Here is a 20,368-nt window from a genome sequence, read left to right as displayed (position 1 = left end):
CATAATGACTAGAAGATAGATGGGATTCCAGAGATTATAAAACTAAATATTCATTAGACCAATTGCAATATGGTTATCTAAGAAGCTTCGGGATCTGGACCAGTTAAAATAGAATTAGAATTTACTTGTTTTTTAATATACAATTTCCTGATTATAGAGGAATCTACAAGACGTACTCAAGATTTCTGAAAATAAGTATTGCTTATGCAGTATGGTGCTAATGGTGTTGAAAGGAGAGCTGAATGGTAAAGATTGTGCTCTGAATTTATCAGATGTGTTGAAGCAAACATTATATACCAATGTTATTTTTTCTTGTCCATAGTTCTTTTATATACAGGTGACTGGTCTTTCTACTCTTTGTTTTCAGTGTACATGTTGCATGTACAACATATGTATCAGTATGATCTGACCTTCCTCTTCTTGGTCAGATTGCAATGTCATTTTATCAGACCTGTAGTGCTCCAGGCCAATGTATGTTCCTATACTCAAATGTTACTAAAGTGAATGAAGCAGAAAGAGAAGTCCCATTTTAAAGAGACTTCCCATTAAATTAGAGAGTTTTCTTTTTACTGATCCAATCGCGACGATTTGAACAACATATTAACATGAGGGAGTTTACTAATAAGTATTTTCAATAAGCTTTATACTCTTTCTACATACTAAACTAAGGAAAGAAGTTCATTATCTTGATAGATTAATTTGAAATAGATTTCCAGCTCAGACATCAGATAAATAAAGATAGCTTTGACTATGATTTGCTGACAATAATACAGTAACACATTAAAAGATTAAACTTTTCACAGATTCCATACTGTTCATCGTTTTCTATCCATTTTTTAAAAACCTTGATACAATAAATGATGTTTCAGCTATGCTCTTGATAAAAGGAAATATTGTTCAGTTTTTATTTAAGGTAAAAGAACATGTACTCGTCTTTTCCTTCTACAGGCAGGTTAAGACCAGTGCATAGAGAATTTAGGGTTGGTGTTCACTGGTGAATAGCTTCAATGGGGCTTTAAAGAAAAGTACCTGATTTATTTAAGTCTAGATGAAGCCATCCCTTTTGCACTCAGAAAATCATAAGTAAGTGAAAACAGAATTTTAATGTTTGTTCCAATACAACCTTCATGTATAAACACATGCAACAGAACAGTAGTGGCTGTTACTTTTACAAGACGAGTATTGAACACACAACATACACGGGTATACAAAATATCCTTAAATTAACAGAGTGTGTGTATATAGCCAGGTACTCAGACACATGTAACCATATACATAACTGTTAGGATACACGGTCATTTAGTTTGGTTCAATTTCAGGAAATCAGAAAAAAAGTATGCATTTAGGAGGACAAGGAAGAGATTTCAATATTGCAATGCATGGAGCTTAACTCAAGTACATTTACATTAATACAAACTTTTCCCCTCCTATCAGCAGACCTTGGATAAGGCTCTCTTCCAGCTTCAGGAATATTAAGAAAAACAATAAATAACCCAAATTTTCTTGTACCTATTTGAAGTTCAGGCGTTTAGCTTATGGTAGTCATCTAGTCAGTGATATATATCTATATGCATGTATCTCTGCACCACTTCAGTTCTGAGCACTTCTCCTAAAGATGTTTATTCTTAATGGCATAGAGACAGACCCAGGCAGATTTTCAGCTGTATTATGCAATGTAAAGATGGCAGCTTAAAAAACTGGATGCCATTTTCTCGAAACAGGCAGAGGTCTTCTTACATCCTATTTCTGCAATCCGTAGTTTTGGTGTGAATGGTTAAATAAATGTGCAGGGCTTGATAAATAAATGAAGCTCTAACTCTATAAAATATATCCAATAAATATCCCCAGACTGATAAGATTTTCCACCTTGTCTAATCAAGGAGTTTACAATCTTCTGTTCGGGTTTTATCAAAGATTTAGTTCTATCTTGTTATAGATCATTTCCATGTTTAGTCAAACTGTCTGCTCTGTATCAGAGGAATAATATACCTCTAAGAAAGTAATAACTGGATTTTAATAGGAAATGTAAAGTATGATTGTTCACTTTGATTCATCATCCAGTGGTAATATCAGACACTCCATTTCACAGAATTATATCCAGAGATCCAGTGCAAGTGTTTATCACTACCGAGCAAACACTGCCACTAATGACTGATTTAGAGAGTTGCAGTATTGAACAGAACATAGCCCTTGCATGTAGAACAGGAATCATAAACTTTGATCTGCTCGTTATCAGGAGGATGTATTGTATGTTAGTCCACTGATTAATATCCACATAGGGTAGGAGCCTTACCTGCTGATATTTCAAAAGCATATGAACTCTGTGCAGGGATCAAGAGCTGCTGGATCTAATACATCCATAGGCATGTTACACAAGTATTGGCTGATAATTACACTAGTAGCAAAGGACTGGAATTATTCAGGATAAAGATCACAACAGGTATGATGGCAGCTAAGAAGTGGCATAATACTGAGTAGGAAATTAGGACTTAACAGATATGAAAATCATCATCTGTAAATGGAAACTAGGAAAATTACTTTCAGGTTCATACCAAGAAAGCAGAACTTATACACATGGTTACATGGTCACTCAGCACAGACTACATTAATTACAGTTAGGCTCACCTTTGCAAAATCTAGGTGATATCAAGGGCCACTTTGTTTGCAAGCAGATTTAAATTTAAAGATTCAAAATGAACTGATACCATGTTTTAATCTTCTGAATAAAACATGAACCAAACATGCTCAGTGCTACTACAAGCTATTTCTGGTTCCAAAATTTTTCATTTGTGTTCCTGTATTTTAACAAATAATTTTAAAATTACAGTGAACATTAGGAGAAGCTAAGCTTCAGGAATTTCCACTCGCTTCAGGTTTAGGTGGGGGAAAAAAATTTCTGGAACCTATTTTATCCCTATTCCACTTATTTAATAAAAACACCTTATAAACTTATTGCACTTTATTTTTTAAAGTCTGACTGTGTCCAGAATAAAATTTGTCCTTTTCATCTCTCTGAATTCTTGAATACTTGCTTATAGTATTATTTTTTCTGCCTATTATTGATAGCTTAAATGTCTTTTTTCTGTATCTGAGACTTTTTTATAACTGAGCATTCATGACTTTCTCTTTTTCTTTGTGGCAATTTAACACTTGTGTTCAAGCTAATGCTGTCAAAAAAAAATCCCAGGTGCATTAAATTTCCATATTGTCTCCTTTTACTGAGTCTGTAGTTTTCTGTTTGCAAACCAATTCCTATTTACAGAATTAGGTAGAAGTTAGCTGTCTGCGGAATTTATTGCCTTTTTTTTTCTTTACTTTTTTTTTTTTGTGGCTACTTAAATCAACTTTGTCGTGCCCAATATGAATTCTACAGAAAGTTTTGATATTATTATGAATAGAGTATCTCTCTTGTCTTCTTTCCAGTTTTGGGGTGGGCTATCAGATGCTTGTCAGAGAAGTTGGTGGTTAGTTCCAATGGGAAAGTTTGGAGTTTTAATCCAGAGCAGCACAGCCATAGCAAAATGCTGGCAGAAGGCTGGGAACTGACTACACCACTGCTGCAGTTCCCAGAGGTCGCAGGCACCCATCAATCAACCATTTAACCAGAAAACAGTATCTCGGATCCCTGGGAACTTTTTCTCAGAGTCCTCAAATTTCTCAAGCTCATAAGTTCATAGCTGGTTAACGCCAAGTTTCCAAAAAGCTCAAGGTAATTTGGAATCGTACATACATGCCAAAGCAAATCATCCTAATTTTCAAGCAGAGTTTCAGTATTCTTCCAAAGGAAATTCCACATTATATATTTAACTAAAACTTTTTTTTTAATGCATGAGGGAATTTCCAATTTATTGAATAGTTGTTCTAATACCAGGTATTCCTAGTTGAAGTGCCACCTTAGCACATCTAACTGCAGAAAATGCAGTTGGTTCACAGGTTATATATATATATATATATATATAAAATATTATTTGGTTTTCATCTGATCTGTATGTATTCCAGGGTATCTATACTTCTGACTTTATTTATTAAGTATATGGAGTTGAATTGAATTCAGATATCTACTTCTGAATTAGTATCTAGATCTGCTCTGAACCAAAGTCTGCTCTGACTTGCAAACAAAGGGCATTTTAAGGTGTGATGGGGTGATTCACCTCATACTGAAGAAGCTTTCTACACCTGGTGAGATGACTTATACCCTGAAAGTGCCTTTCCAGCTCCATTGACTATATAGGTGACTAGCTCAGAAGTAGACAACCAAAGCTAGAGAAATGCATTCCAGCCATTACAGGTCATACTGTGTTTCAAGAGTTCCACAGAATAGACTGTGCAGTACTATAGGAATCATCCTATCAAAAGTTGGGAACCTAAGAAAGAAGAAAATTTTCATAGTCATTCACTTAAAATTACTTCTATGAACAAGGCTCCCTTTTCTTGCATTAAAATTGCTCATATCTGTTAGAAAACTCCAGGGAAAAGTGTTATATTTAAATTCAGTTATGTTTATGCTTTACGTGTTGGGTACTTCCAATTATTATATTAAATATATCAAATCTCAGTGGAATGACTGGTGATAAGTTTTACATATTTATAAATTTGATGTATTCCCAGAACCACGCTTTCAACATTAGAATCATAGATTCACTTTGCTGAATGACTCAGTAGGTCAATTAGTCCATGGCCCCAACCTAAATATGTATGAAAACATGTCAGAAGTTTGTCCATCTTGTTCTTAAATGCCAGCAACAATCGATCACACAGACTCCCCAGGCAGTCCTTTCCAGTGATTTCCTCTCCCTTGGCTTCAGAAACCTTTTTCCCCAAGAATCTAATTTGTATCCTCTTTGCAATGTAGTCTAGTTCCTGGGCCAATGATGGATGTATCTCCATTATAGGCAGGGAAACAGGTTACTCAGTTCTTTTCAACAGCCAGTTGTGCTCTCAGTCTTCTCTCCTCTGCGCTAGGAAACCCCAGTTCCTTCCATCTTTCTTCAAAGGTCTTGTTTTCAGACGTCTGCTCATCCTAATTGCTCCCCTCTGGCTCCTTTCCAGCCAGTCCGCAGTTTTTCTTGAAGTCTTTGGAGTTGAAGCCTTGCCAACACAAAGCAAACAGGAATTGCAGCCGCGCTGCAGGCTGCCCTCCTGCTCATCCAGCCCAGAAGGATGACTCCTCGTCTGCAGCAACACGGCAGCGGTGACTTCTCTTCGGTTTGCGAACCGTGACGACCTTCCACTCCCTTGTGAGACAGCGATGCCCAGGCTGTTGTTCCCCAGACCGTGTTTGCGTATTTAGTTATTTCAGCCTAAGTGTCGTACTTTCCACTTGTCCTTGCTGAATAGCACTTTCCAGGGCAAATCTCACGTTTCTCAGGATGATTTCGAATGCTACTCGTTTCCACAAACATACTTGCAATCGCTCAGTATACACTTAAAAGGTCTTTTGTGTTTTCAATCATTCATGTAATTAGTCAAAATATAATAGTATTGGACCCACAACAGACCACAGCATAGCTTCACTTGATACTTCTTTCCATTATGACCATGTACTATTGAAATTTTTCTCTGGATATAGTTTTCCTTTTTGCAGAATGCCTTATGGGTAGGTCAGAACAAAAATGGGTTTAACAACATTAAACTCTGTCTCATATGACATTCTTTTCAGCATGCTAAGGAATCACAGTCATACCAAATACCAAATCAGAATACCAAAATCAGCAGAAACACCATACCCAGAATGAAAAAGATACCCATGTCACAATCAATGTGGAAAGATATATTAATGGGTTCAGTGTACATCTTGGAAAGTGTTTATCTGAATGTCTGGTCTCAGTGTAAAAAATTTAATCTCACATACTGTAAGCGTCCCATTAATTTAATGGAATTATTGGCAGTACGAAAAATGAAATAAATGCTGAGGTTGTCTTGGATTAAGCTGTAAGTGTCTACAGGGGTTGTCTTGGATTAAGCTGTAAGTGTCTACAGGCTAAAAGACTGAAAAATATGTGAGGGTAACTTAATGATGAAGTTTTACAGGATGTTGTGCGCTCAGCTCAGGTGATAAAATAGTGTGTAATTAATGCTATATTGTGGTGCTGAGGTGCACTAGGGCAGAACCAAGGAGTCTGTCATTTCCTAACCTTTGAGGACTAAACTATGTAATCTTTATTTTCAGGCTTAACTGCCATTCATTTCTGAGATTAGATCCTTTTTTTATTTAAGAGATGTCTGCCTTAAATATAATAATACTTTATAGATCACTCTTTCAGATTAAATTAAAGCATTTATTTTAGGTTGGAAGCATACAGTGCTTTACTGTTACCTTCTCTGGGCAAATTCAACTCCCAGTGAAGTCATTTCCTTGAAAATACTTTCACCCAGTCTATATTTAATAAACCAGATATACTATGTTTATTCCTTGACCTAAAAAAAATGAACTCCACTTCTTTGAATTCACAGTGTTTTGCAATATTCTTACGCACCAGGAAATCAAAGAGGAGCTCTTTGTATCATTCTTCCCCCTGCGACTGTTCTATTGTGTATACCAGCTTTCCAATTCAAAGTAATAAAAGCATCGATCTTCTAACATCTTGACAGTGGAGTTCTTCTAATTCTGCATTAGCACTAAACACAAACAAAAAATTTAGTATAAGCAGCCCCAAGAGACGCTTCAACCAGATTTCTGCATTTCCCTGGGCTAAATCAGCTCCTGAAAACTTAATTTAAGAAACTGACACAGACACTACAGTTAGAATGGTAAATCTACTCCCTGACAGTTTCTTAAATAAAGTTTTCAATCACTGATTCAGTCTACAGAGATAGAGCTCTGTTCTAGTTACTCCTCTCAAGCTATGCTCATTAAAGATCATTGCTCCTAGTGTTTCATCTTAGTCCTGGCTGGAAACTGGAGGGTCTTTGGACACAGAGCTGGATACTGAGGAGATTATCTTAAGTGACATTTTAGCTATCCGGCATGAAATACTTGCAAATAAAATATGCACACCTAAGTACTGTGATGATATGATTCAAATGGAATGAATGCAAGAGACAGAAAACATTTTGAAATAAATTTCCTAAATCTCTGAGCACTTTTTTTTTTGTTTTTGTTCCCGGTTGCTTGTGATATTTCATTGGCAAGATAAAGAAGAGCCCTAATTGTAGCTGCATCATTAAAAATCTCTACAAAATCTTTGGGGCCAATATTTATGCCACTCTAGTGCAACCTTTTCCTTCCCCATCTCACTGAAAAAGACACGTCTGGGTTGTATCAAGGCAGAAAGTAAGTAAGTTAAAATCTATTCTTGGTTCCTGGAAGTATGTTTTCCCTGCAGAGTAGCGTACAAGTCAGATTCGGGTTGCAGTGCTCTTACTTCTCCCGTGCTCCCCAGTATGTTACAGTAGAATTTTGAGGGATACCGCATAGATATTCATGCTGCAGGAAGACAAGCCATTCTGTAAGTGGGCTGGGGTTTTGTTTGGTTTTTGAAGAACTGCAACAACAATTCTAAGCCTTCAAGAAAAGATGCTTTGAATCACAAAATGCTTTAGGTTGGAAGGTCACCTTGTGCAACTCCCTTCTCAAAAGAAGGCCAATTAAATGACATTGTTCAGGTGCTTTTTTGGTCAAATTTTGAGTATCTCCAAGGATGGAGTTTTTACCTCATCTCTGGGCACCTGTTCTAGGGTTTAGCCATTCTCATGGTTAAAAAAAAAAATTTAAAAAATCCTTACATCTGGTCAGAGTTTATGGTGTTCCGACTTAGAATCATAGAATCATAGAATCATTTAGGTTGGAAAAGACCTTCAAGATCATCGAGTCCAACCATCAACCATGCCCACTAAACCATGTCCTGAAGTACCCCGTCCACTCGCTTTCTGAATACCTTTTTGACTTGTGTTTGTTGTCTCTTGTCCTTGCGCTGTGGACCTCGGAGAGGAGCCTGGCTCTGCCTTCTGCAGACCCTCCTCTTAGGTAGGGCCGGGCAGCAGTAGCATCCCCACGAGCCTTCTGCTACGAATGCTGAACTGGTCCTGCTCCCTCAGCCTCCCCTCAGCCGCCCTGCGCTCCAGTCCATAACTAGCTTGGTGGCCTTTGCTGGACTGGCTCCAGTACGTCCATGTCTCTCTTGTACTGGGGAGCCCAGAACTGGACCCAGTCTTCCAGCTGTGTCTCACCAGCGCTGAGCAGAGACGAAGGATCCCCTCCCTCGGTCTGCCGGTGACACGGTTCCTAACGCAGCCCAGAAGGTTCTTGGCCACCAGAACCCCCAGGTCCTTTCCTGCAGAACCTCTCCCCTCCCAGTCAGTGCTCAGAGACCCCCATTCTCGCTGAAAAGCGAGCAAAGCAGAGCCAGAGCCCCCCCACATCCAACCCGTCTGGGGACCAATCCATGTTAATTTGAACTGAAAGGCAATCTTCCCTTTTGCACAACCCTGTGAGATGGAACAAAGCATCCGAACATAAGTCTGCGGCGACAGCAGAGCTGACACCTGACATGAACTGTCACTGAACTCTCATTAATACATAGCTGACCTAGGAATTAATTTTTAAGGGTGCCTGCCAGATACTAGATCCTAGTCTTCAATGAATAGGGTTTTCTGTGTTGTCTTTTATAAAATATCTCTTATATATTTGCACTTTTAATACCTGAAGTAAAAAGCAGGGACAAAGACTGTTTAAAAAAGGAAATATTTGAATCAGTCTGTATTATTTTTCTTTATATTAATTTTAATTTAACTGTTAAGAAGAGAATAAAGCTGTTACAAGACTACACTGGAAAATACAATACCAAACAACATTTGTTACATCATTAAATAACATGGTTTATTTGTTAACCACTATATCTTCCACAAAATACCAGAGGAAAATATTTGTATCTAAGAGGAAAGAGAATTAAATCACAGGAGACAAAAGCTGGTGTAAAGAGTCTCAGGAAGAAATAGTGTGATATCTGGAAAATTACTTGTTACTACCTAATAGCACCATCAGTTCAAAACTGTAACGTTGCACATTGAATCTGCATAATACTTTTTGTACATCTTAGGCATACTATACAGGCTGGTATATATGTTGTACGAGCTGGTGCTAAGTATAAGATTAGCAAAACAATTGATCTTTTTATTGAAGTGATTTTGCCATCTTAAATTAGGTGGTTTTTTCTATTATATATAAGAACACATACATTCTTATATATGCAGGTAGTCCTCTATGCTTTAGCAGCAGTGCATGCTGCATAGTCAACATGCAGAAGAGTGACGGGCTATACATCTACGGATTAGTACCTTAACTGGTTTAAATTGCTACAGTTTCTTTTCCACTAGGTGAGGTACTTTCCTTCATACTAGCTAAAAAATCTAGCGTGGCATCATAATGTTATTCCTTAGGGTGTGCTTCTGAAAACTTAATAAAAACCATACATTTACCCAAAGTTATGCACTGAATCTTTTTAAATAGCTTGGCATTGTTCTTAAGAGGCTGCAGTTTACTGAAGTGGTGGGCATTGTCATGTCTTAGCAATAGCTCAAAAGAGGAAAGGACATGCACTTGAAATGTTTGCTGACATCAGGTTGTTTGGTGACAAAGTTTCTTTTTAGTCTGTTTCACTGAGACTTATAATGTCAGAATAGAAGTTTGTGAATAGCTTATTTTTCATTTCTGAGTCAAGTGTTTGAACCCGTATCACCTACACTGGATATGTGGGAGTGCTAACGTTTTCCAGTTTGCAAATGCAGCCTAAGCACCCTAATAAGTCAAGTTTGGAAAAGTGTAATATTTTCTCCTGAAAATGTTGAAACACATTTTTTGCGGTGTTGTTCATGTTCTTGTTCTTTTCATTTTGAAAGCTAAAACTGGAATTCCTGAGTAGTCTCATTATTCAAAATTATTTCTGAGGCACTGGGTAGAAAAAAAAGAATATCAGCTCTAGAACAGGAGAAACTGTGCACCTTGTTTCTTAGAAATAATTCAAATAATTCTTAAATGCAGGAAGCAGCCAATATACAAAACACCCGTAATTCACTCTGTGTTCAAGACAAGTTAGATCTTACTGTTTCTGTACTTAGATGACAGTAGTGGATAATCAAATTAGTTTTATTAAAACTAATCTGTGGTCCATGCTGAGTGACATAATATCACACCACAAAAAGGCAGAGCGATTTCACCTACTGTTAAATTAATTACTGCATGTAAAGTGAAAAGAGTTTGGTTTATCAAATCTGAATTATAGCTTTAGGTATTGTAATAACCATCATCGCCTGCAAGGACATGAATGAACTCTTTATGAACTAAAGTTTATCAGAATCAAATAACATGTTCCTGTGACAAATGTCGTCTTCTTTTAAAAAAATAAATAGAACCTTTCAGACAGGAGCTAAAGGTGGTTTTCAAAGTTTGTGGGGTAAGTATAGCTCAGGCAAAAGGAACTCTGGCCACTCATGAGCACCAAAAACTATGACACAGCTTTTCCTGTGTCACCTGATGGAGTTGCAGCTATGCAATCCCTTAGTAAAAGTCACATCTAGGTGTAAAATGTGTCAAACTAATGGTCAGAAACATCCTTGTTATAAATATTCAGCAGTGTTGCTATAGAGGCTGCTGCACGCAGGCTTCGTGCACATTGCGCTGAGTATGTATTGGTGTGGCTTCGCTGATCTGACTTTTGTTTTACCGGCCCAGATTTGCAAGCTACATGGATGCTGTACAACTTCAGATCTGAATCTAATTCTGTGCATGATGGCATCTATCAGCCTGGTCAATAGTGGAATAAGTTCTAGCGAAAGAGCCTGAAATAGTCGATGCAGGATAGTTTTTCCGCACCATTTCTTGAACAGGGCGTAAGGGCTATCTGGAGATGGCTCACACTTCCACTTCTGCCTCTGTGCTTCCTTACCATCAGTCTGTGGCTGGATTCCTGCTCAACATCTTCTCTGGGCTCCCTAAGCAGCTTTTCAGAGTCCTTCAGTAATACTTAGCATGCTCTTTCAACTGGATCCTTTCTATTGACTGCAGAGGAATTCAAACCATTTCAATCTGGCTATTGTATTTTATATTGAGAATGCAAGTGGGTTGTAAGGACTAGCTATGCATTTTAAATTGATGCTTTAGCTCGTTGCAGCCTCCCCACAGAAGTAAACCCTTTTGAAAATATTCACCTGGGCTAGATTTTAATCAAACTGAGTAGGATGATTCCACATGCTTTTAGTAATTTCCTGACTTATCCAGGCTTCTTTTTAATTATTCCAAAATCTGAATGCATATAAAATCACTGCTGGCTAGAAGTGCTTAGACTATAGAGCACGAAGTGCAACGTATTTATCCTCAGCCTGGTATCTCATGAACCGCTTCTGCATGACAATGTCCTCCTGTTGCCTAACACTACTTCTGGGATAACAACAGTGTTTCTGCAGTCTGAGAACTCTGTTCAAGTCTACTTACTGTTTCCTGCACACGCTGCAGGTGGTAGATTTTTTTAGATTTGACAGCAGAGGCTGATTCAAACAAAAATAAATTCTTCACTGTAGACGTGAGCTCCACCCTAGGGTCATGAATGAATGGAGTTGTTTAAAGCAAAAAAAAGATGGATAGACAAGATAATCGTTTACATCTTAAAAAAGAATAAAAAGTCAAAAATTTGTCACTGTACACATGCATTTTGTTTTACAACACCTAACACTACGTAATAACCAACACCAAGGCACACTGAACAAACCACACCAGCTGGAATTTCTTTCTATATACACTCTATAAACCTACTGATGTTTAAGTTCTATACCATACACTTCTGCATCCTTCCTTACTAAATGTTGGACCATGCTAAAATTTTGCTTGGACAGAGGTGATCAAGCACAGTATTCCTGCAGTGGTTCGGCAACTCAGTAAACCATTTATTCCAGAAAAGGGAAGCATTTTAAGGATATTCATTTCATCCTGTTATTTTACTGAAGGCCTAGACCTTTCTGTTTGCAGCCTGCAGAACTGTCTTCCCAGCTCTCTGGAAGCTCTGCATAGTCTTTTGGATATTATCCAAATATAAGATGTCCTTGTGCTTAGAAGGGTTTTATTAAGAATTAAGAGGTTATTTATATTTGTGTCGGCAAATTCTAAGCACTATCGATCTGTGTATTTGCCTGGGTAAACCAAGAGAAGAGACATACCTCCTTTACCATTTAAAAAGAGGAAGAAAAAAATCAGTCCCGAGAGGTTAAGGAACGTATTCTTTAAAAGCATTATGCTTTACTCATAAAAAAACTAGTACTGATATATTGTGAAAGCAGTGAAATCATGTGTTTTCAGCTCAAAATTAATAACCAGGATTTGGGAACCGTTCAGAACATTCACTCTGGAAAGAGATCCAGAACCACACTGAGTTTAGTACAATCATAAATTTTTTTGCTAGTTTTGTTTCATGGAACACAGTTTTGATGTGGGAAAAGAGACCATGTGTCACCACCCTGTTTCCAGCCCTGGCCCCCTGCCCTAAATCAGGCCGCTCAGTTCCACCCCGAAGCAGCAGCTTTACTCTCTAAGATATTTGTGGGATCATCATGTTCTGGTACACCAGTAAATATTTAAATTGCATCTTTGTACCTTCAGGTTTAATCCAACCTTCAGAACAGATTTGTCTTTTGGAATGAAAGAAGCTGGGTTTTGTCAGTTTTAATAAGATCTGGTAGTAATCTCATGCCCATCAGTAGGGATAGAGCAACGTAGATCAGCTGAGACTGGAAACTGCCCACTGTACGCCCACATTATCAAAGTTTGGAGGCAAGCTGTTTTCCTCAGAGAATGGCAGTTTGTCAAAACAGAAACTTTTCAAAACAAGGTATTACATTTAAATCCATTTCCTTCAACAAATTTTCTCAGTTCCAGAATGATATCCCCAATTACTCCACAGTGAGAAATAAATACAATTCCACAGAGTTAGCTGCTGCTCTGGGATGTGAACACCTCTGCTCAGCTGCCTATTTCAGTGTATTTTATCATTGCACAAGCTTAAATCCTCCAGAAAGTAATTTTCTAAGAACTTACTTACAAAAATTCTAGTGCTTAGGATCTTTGCTAAATATGTACAAGAGCTAAATTAAAATTTCTGTTTGCTAGCACAGGGACTGCAACTTCTCAGCCCCCATGATAAGTGACGTTGGGCTACTGGGTTGGGCTTAATTCTCTTGTTCTACACAAAAAGAATTCAAAGGATCTTAGCCCAGAACATTCTCAGTCTAAAAATATTCTGTTTAAATACGAAAAATATTCATGGGATAGTAATAATCATTTTAACCTTGCAATAGAAAGATAAAGTTTCTACTTTCTTTTTATGATATTTTTAACTGAAGAACTATATAGATAGAAACTTTTTGAACAAAAACGTTAATGAAAAATGTTGATGCCACCGAACTGATTAAATTAATATTCTGGAGTTTAGCAGGTATCTTTTTTTTTTTAATGAGTTGAAACAAAGCAGATTAAAATTGTTAGGTTTGTCAATGTACATATTCCAATACTAGAGAAATATGAAGACCTTAATTAAGATAACACTGATTGCAGCTCTAAAGATTATATAAGATTATTGATAGGTATCATATAACAGACTAGTAAGTGACAATGTTAATTCCTGTATAGTAGTACCTATGTTTTTTGAGGACTATTTTATAGTACTTTATTAATATAACACTCTATTTTCACTTTAGAGAAGAAAAACAGGACACCTGAGTCCACTCCTTCTTTCACGCTGGTATCTTTATAACTAATCCATTGAAATCTTTGGAAGTATGTTGGAAATCACTTAAGATACCTTTGGAACATTTTTAACACAATACTGAGAAAAGCTAACAGTGAGGAAATCTTTTTGCTGGTTTTCATGGATGAACTTCAGAAGTAAATCTGTTGGGTGGATTCAGACTGGTTAAACCTTATCTGATTAATTACACATATGTAAATCAAATTCCATATCCAATTTGGAATTATACTGGTCCAAAACTGTTTTGTAAGGGGAAATTAAAGAACAGGATTCTAGGTTACTGGAAAAAATAATTATTCAAATGAAGGGTAAAGTGTCACACACATATGAAAAAGTGAAGAGACTGAAAATCTATTCAGATGCAACAGGATAAAAAAAGATCAGGAACTCTAAATATCCATGATGCCTACACAACTATACAATAATTATTTCCTGTATATGGACTGTGGATTAAAAAGAATAAGGAAAAAAGGAAAAAAGGAAAAAGAGAAGGAACACAGCTGCCAAGCTCTATTTTGGCCCTTCAGTGAGGGCAGTTTTTTCCTTTAGACAGGAAAAGGTCTGCTTGCATGAGAAAATGGTACTGCCTGATGGGAGCTAGTTTTAGTGGAAAAGTGAGATAACGGAAGAAAAAAAATGTCCGTAGAGGCCTCTCTGCATCCAAGGCATCCGGAACTACAAATGCTTTCAGACCCTGATCTTTTATCAGTGAAACCTTGTGTGATCGTTCTGTCTCCAAGCAGCCTGTTCTTGCTAGTTTGAGTCTGAAAAATGAAACAAGTGGTTACATGGTTGTACTTGACAAAACTTGTACAAAAGCTTGGCAGGTTCGCACAGATTTCAGCAATTCCTAATTAGAAAAATGGAAGAAACTTATTTCCCATGACACAGCAGGCCACAACCATTGAAGTCAGTAGAATTTAATTTCCCTGAATCTGTGAGATGTCCTGGACTTTCAAAGACTATCACCCCGAATCAGTGCTGCCTCATTTTTTCCCTTGGCACCGTGCTTGGGATCAGCTTCTCTAAGCTGCACCCAACAAAAATCATTGAAGCATACATAGAGATAGTATACTTACTAATAGTAAGTATTACTAGTAGTAATACAATACAGACAGAGCTATCTATCTTCATTTTGAGCACTGCTGTCCTCCTGCTGCTTCTTAATGCAAAGAAGGTTGAATTCATTTCTGGCAGCTCTTTACAAAGCTTTCTGCTGCCATGTTCTGTCATCAGCTGTCCTCAGCCAGAAAATGTTATGTATTGTGCAGTAAACCCCAGCAAAAGTTGTTATCTACCGTGTTAAACACAGGCACAAAACCATCAGAGCTCAACGTGTTTTACAAACAAAGCTGAAATAAAATTACAGGCTTAATCTGAAGACGTCTCAGCCTCTAATCAATGAGATCTGAGACTCTGAGATCTCCAAACTCTAGCCTTTGTCTAATCCAGCAGTACTTCTCCTGACCAGTACAAATACCAGCACATCTTAAGAATGTCAGCAAAGATGTCCTACTAAATATTTTCCCCTGTTTTTTGCCTCCTTGATGAACAGCAAAATCTACTTTAATGCACTAGCTTTCATTAACAGGCTTTACAAATACCAGCAGGATTTACAAAAGCAGTACAGTGATCATCAATAAAGCTCATACAGCTATATTTCTGTGTCCATGAAGGAAGCAGCTGTTTGTTGAATTTAGGATAATGAAATCTTCCTTGACATACAGACTGTGAACAACACCATATCGGCATGTCCAATGTGTATCAACAGTTCTTGTTAGGTTTCATAGCTTCAAGGCTTATCAGACCATTTCTCTGCATTTCCCTGAACAATGTTTGAGCCACAGATGTTGGAAAGAAAACAGACGGCAAATACACTGGAGAGTACAACAAATCCCCAGCTTCAAGTGTAGACTTTGTCTGTGTCCACTAAAAGTGTATTCAAACAGTGAACAAAGTAAATAGCAAGCGGAGTTTGTCCAAAAATAACTCTAAATGTTTTCAGTGTAAGAGATGTTAATGATAGATACATCATCCCCTCCTTGGCTTACAGAGTTCTACAAGGAGATTCAAGTCCTTAGCAGTTTTCTCACTGAGAAGTAAAACTTTTTTGTAAGCTGGGTGACCTTCACTGCTAAGCCACAGGAACTGCTCTGCTAATATGGTTGCATATTGGGGGACATGATTTGAAGGTTACAGTCAAGTTCAAGGCCCATAACAATTTATACCTGAGAAGATTTAACTGTGCAGCAGCTGACTTTGCAGTGAATAGGCTCCTTCTGTATTTATTCTTATCCCACATATTTGGGCGAAAAGAATTTACAGGGTCTAACTTACATGTTGGCTTGTCAAAATCTGATTTCATTATCATGCTTATTCCAGCCAAGTTTGACCTGATCTATGGATGATGTCTAATCTTACCAGAACCAGATTTCATGTCTGCTTATTGTTTTGCTTTCTGAGATTGACCTTGTTTGTTAACTGGTTCAATAAGTAATAGCTACACTCCTTGAAAGCCTTCCCAACCACATTATTCGAAGTTCTTTAAGACCTGAATTTGGGGCTTTCAGTAGGGTTTATCTGGTTTTAATATTATAAAGAATTAAGGAATATAACATTTCTGTGACAGGTATTGGGTCTATTTTATGAGCAGAGGAAACAACACAGCATTTTACTGATTACTTAGAGATGGAAATAGAATATAGATCTGATAAAAATCTGTAGTAGTTTTTTACTGTTAAGCACTAAAAGACTATTCCTGAACAAAACAAGATTTAGTCCTAATCACAGCATTCAACCTAACTGCCAAAAGATGATTTGAGGGCAAGGGGATTTTCTAAATATAACAAATTATTTCAGAAAATCATCTGGGGATAAATTCAGGGATGGAAGAAAGCTGGACTTTGTGAAGTTTTATTTACATATGTAATTATAAATATTTTAATGTGTGATTATATTTCCTGTGTAACTTAGATACTTGTGCTTTTAACCTGTAAAGTTTTGTATTACTGCACCCTTTGTAAGCAAACATAACTGTCTCTGGAGCAATGATGTTCTAACCACAGAGCCCAGTTTTGATTTTTAAGTTTAGCTCCTCCTGATCCATTTTAACTTCATTTGGCAGATGCATAACAAATACTCAGTTCCTGCAAACCAGTTTATCCCTTTCTTTTTCAAGGAATACATTTTTCATCCATTGTCTGTACTTTGTAAAATATTTTTAGTCCATCACGATTCTTCTGAAGGTATTGCAAATGATAAAAAAAAGAGCCAGACAATGAGTCCTATTCATTCCTGCTGCGTCTCTGGTAAGAGACTAGAGGTTAAGAATTTTCCATGGTAACTAGAATGGCTTAAAGGTCTTCTGACAATAAGATGATGGATTCCAATTTTAGTCACTCAGGAATAAAACTATTACTTTAAGCAAAGTCGCTCCAAAGGTATCCATTCTTCAGCTTCTTACACCAGGTGAGAAAGCCAGTGTGCTACTGAAGGGCCATAACAGCCCTGACTCCAAAAAGAAACATAGTCTTCTGGCTTGGATGTAAGGTAAAAATACCCATCTCCAGGAACATCTGGCAGACACTTCCCAGTGTTTGCAGCTTTGGTAGGGAGGGGTCCAGAGAAAGGAGAGATTTCTTGGGGGGTGAAGACTTATAGCCATAGGTAAATATATCTATTGGGGGGAAATTTGCATAGTTTATGTTGACTGATGGTTTGATCACCTTCAGATGCTTGAAGTTAGTTCCATGACTAAATTCATGTGAAGCATCATCATACATTTTCTCATACAGCTTATTATTCGCTGGATTGGGCTGTTGTGAGAATGTAGGGTAATTATTCATCGCAAAAATATTTATGGTCCTTCCTGCCATCTGACAGCTATGCAGGGTAGTGATTGATTTTTTTTAAATGTACAAAATTTCTGCACTTTTAGACAACTGCAACTTAAAGAAAAACCATTCAGCTACACTACAGTATGAAGAGTAATCATGGATCAATTGACATGTCAGTCATGACATTATCCAAAACCCCTCTGAGTGTAGATGCCTTTGCGTGAGTTAGTGCAAAAAGGGAAAATAAGTGGGACTGAAAAAATGACTATATATGAAGGGAGGGAAATGTGGACACGACATATCTGCTACAGAATGGCATTCTATTCTTTTTGGCACAGTAAACCTAATTAAATAGTTACATTTTAAAATCTTCATGAGAATCTTATTTATTAATGTCATCAACAGGCTGAAAAAAATGTAGGTTAGGTGTGGAGAGAGTTTGGTTTAGCAAAGACATTACTTAAAAGCAATTTTTTTTGCATGACTGAGCACATGTGCGCACAGACTAGATAGTCACGCTTTACAATGAGGTTACACTTATAAATTATTTATAAAGGGTTGGTAAACACTGTAGGCTATTACAGAATCCACAAAGTCCATAGTTTTGTTATAACTATGTATAACACCCTCAAGTAATGTGCAACCAAGTATAATTTATGAAAGTCATATCCGTAGTATTGTTTATGATGTATATTAATCATTTATTAATCCTTTATGAACTATTTATAAATTCAGTCTTAATGGAAAGCATGGCTGACTGCTTACTCCATTGCACTAGCTGCATGGGAGTTAAAGGTTGCAGGTCTCTGCCCCTCCTTTTTAACAAACTAAGCAGTCTTTAGGCAAGGCAACACTCACTAGCTGTTTCCTTCCAGACTCCTAGGAAGACAGAAATCTGAGCGAGGCATTACGGAGAGGTTGTGCTTGTCAGCAAACATACAGAACCTTTTTTTTTTAATGTCTTCTCCAATACTTCAGTAGAGCTACCACAGGTCGCTTCACAGGGTCCACGCGCCAAAACTCCTTGCAGATGACTCACACAGATTAACGTCTATGAAGCCTTGGTTCCTGAGGACTCTTGTAGAGTTGGTACCTCAGAGCACCAAAATAGGGGCCGTATTTCTAGGAACTGAGCAGAGGAGGGTTGCTGGGTAAAAGCACGTGTCCATGAGTCCTTACGGTTTCTGCAGGAAAATGGGCAATGTAGCAGAAATGACTGCTATAGTCTAGGTTACCATAATGTCTAGGAACAGATCCTGGCTTGCAGGATTATTCTTCTGCTCTGAAGCACTTCTGCCTGCCAAGGTAGAGCTACTTGTTCTTGCTGCAGGCAAGCTCCACTAACTTTCATGTGACAGTGCAGTTTTATTGCTGCTCTTTGCTGCTTTATGCATGCTGTGAAACCTCTTGCTGAGGCATTTGATACCAGAGTACCATCCCCGCGCATTAATTCTTCACTTGTCCTTTTGCAGGAAACAGATCTCATTCTGACCTTTAATATCTCAATGCATCGCTCTTGGTGGATGGAGAATGGGCCGGGCTGCACCGTGACCTCAGTAACCCCAGCCCCAGACTGGGCACCAGAGGATCATCGTTACATCACTGTCTCGGGGTGTTTTCTTGAATATCAGTACATAGAAGTGGCTCACAGTTCTCTTCAGATCTTCCTTGCAGTAAGTGTTTACAGACAGCTCCATTTCCACCACCTTTTTCTAGATTTCTTCTTGCAGAACGTCATTACCAGAATAGCAGAGTATTGTGGCACTTACTCACAAACCCTGGCCCTAAGTGTTTGTTTTGGTATGAAACTCTGTTGTCTTGCAGCTAGTTCAAGACACCTGTACGCAAAAAACTCCAACATACATGTTCATTGCTGTGAGAACTGCTGACATGACACACTCTGTTTTCCAGACCTCCATTTTGACCATTCACCATGCCACAAACCATTTATAGCGCAGGTTACATTCAAATTACACTATAGGATATAAGTTGTGACATAATCAGAACTTACAGCTATTGCTGTGAAAGTCAAATGGAATATAAAAGAAAAACCAAAATGAAGGAGAACTTTTCAACAGTAAAAATAGATTCACTGATCGTTCACAGGACTTAAAACTGATCGATTTGTCTTTAACCATATTAATCAATATGTCCTGGAGGACGATGGGAAAGGTTCTTCCCAAAAGAACAAAATGTTGTACTTGTATGAAATCAAAGCCAGAAATCTTAAAGGAAATCTTTTTAGGAGGATAAGAATCCACTGCTATACTGCAGAAAATTTAGAAAGAATGAAAACAGCTTGTTTGGGAGAAAATTGATAGGTTTTTCAACCATATTTACCTGTACTAATCATTTTGTCTTGTGTTGTCTCTGACCTACTTGAAAATTGACATAAGCACTGAATTAATTACATCGAATGACAATCTGCATTTTTGTATTTGCTCTAGTGATATGTACATGTTTATGCCCAGTTGGAGATATATATGACTGCAGATAAGACTGTTACTACACCTATAAATTTGGACCAGTGCCTGGGTACATGACTCCCTCTATATAAATTTTTTGTTGAAGAGATTCCAATGTTTTGTCTAAAAAGGGACCATATTGACAAAAGAGGGAGGCAATTTGGTTAGCCAGATGCAGAAGTTAATGTAAGGTGGTTGGACAGTCCATAGTATATAATGTGGCCCTCAGCTACCCAAAAAATGAGCAGCTTTTCCATCTGTCTATCCCCCACCCTAGCTGTAAATGGCCAAGTACCAGCTGAGTTTAGGACAATATATCTCTACGTCAACACATCTC

At 37.6% G+C, this 20,368-nt stretch overlaps 1 protein-coding gene across 1 annotated transcript in view; it reads left to right on the top strand.

Moving 5' to 3' along the window:
• The window catches only part of NKAIN2 (Na+/K+ transporting ATPase interacting 2), a 285,258-nt gene that overhangs the window by 206,143 nt on the left and 58,747 nt on the right, over positions 1–20,368 (top strand). The window contains exon 4 of the mRNA XM_010585858.1: positions 19,039–19,239. Within this exon, the coding sequence (XP_010584160.1) occupies positions 19,039–19,239 (201 nt within the window). The remainder of the gene's footprint in view (positions 1–19,038; positions 19,240–20,368) is intronic.

Source organism: Haliaeetus leucocephalus, unplaced genomic scaffold (assembly GCF_000737465.1).
Source record: "Haliaeetus leucocephalus isolate CR32 unplaced genomic scaffold, Haliaeetus_leucocephalus-4.0 Scaffold130, whole genome shotgun sequence".
NCBI classification, from domain to species: domain Eukaryota; kingdom Metazoa; phylum Chordata; class Aves; order Accipitriformes; family Accipitridae; genus Haliaeetus; species Haliaeetus leucocephalus.
Note: the sequence above shows the minus strand (reverse complement) of the source record. Positions and strands in the feature narration are given on the sequence as shown.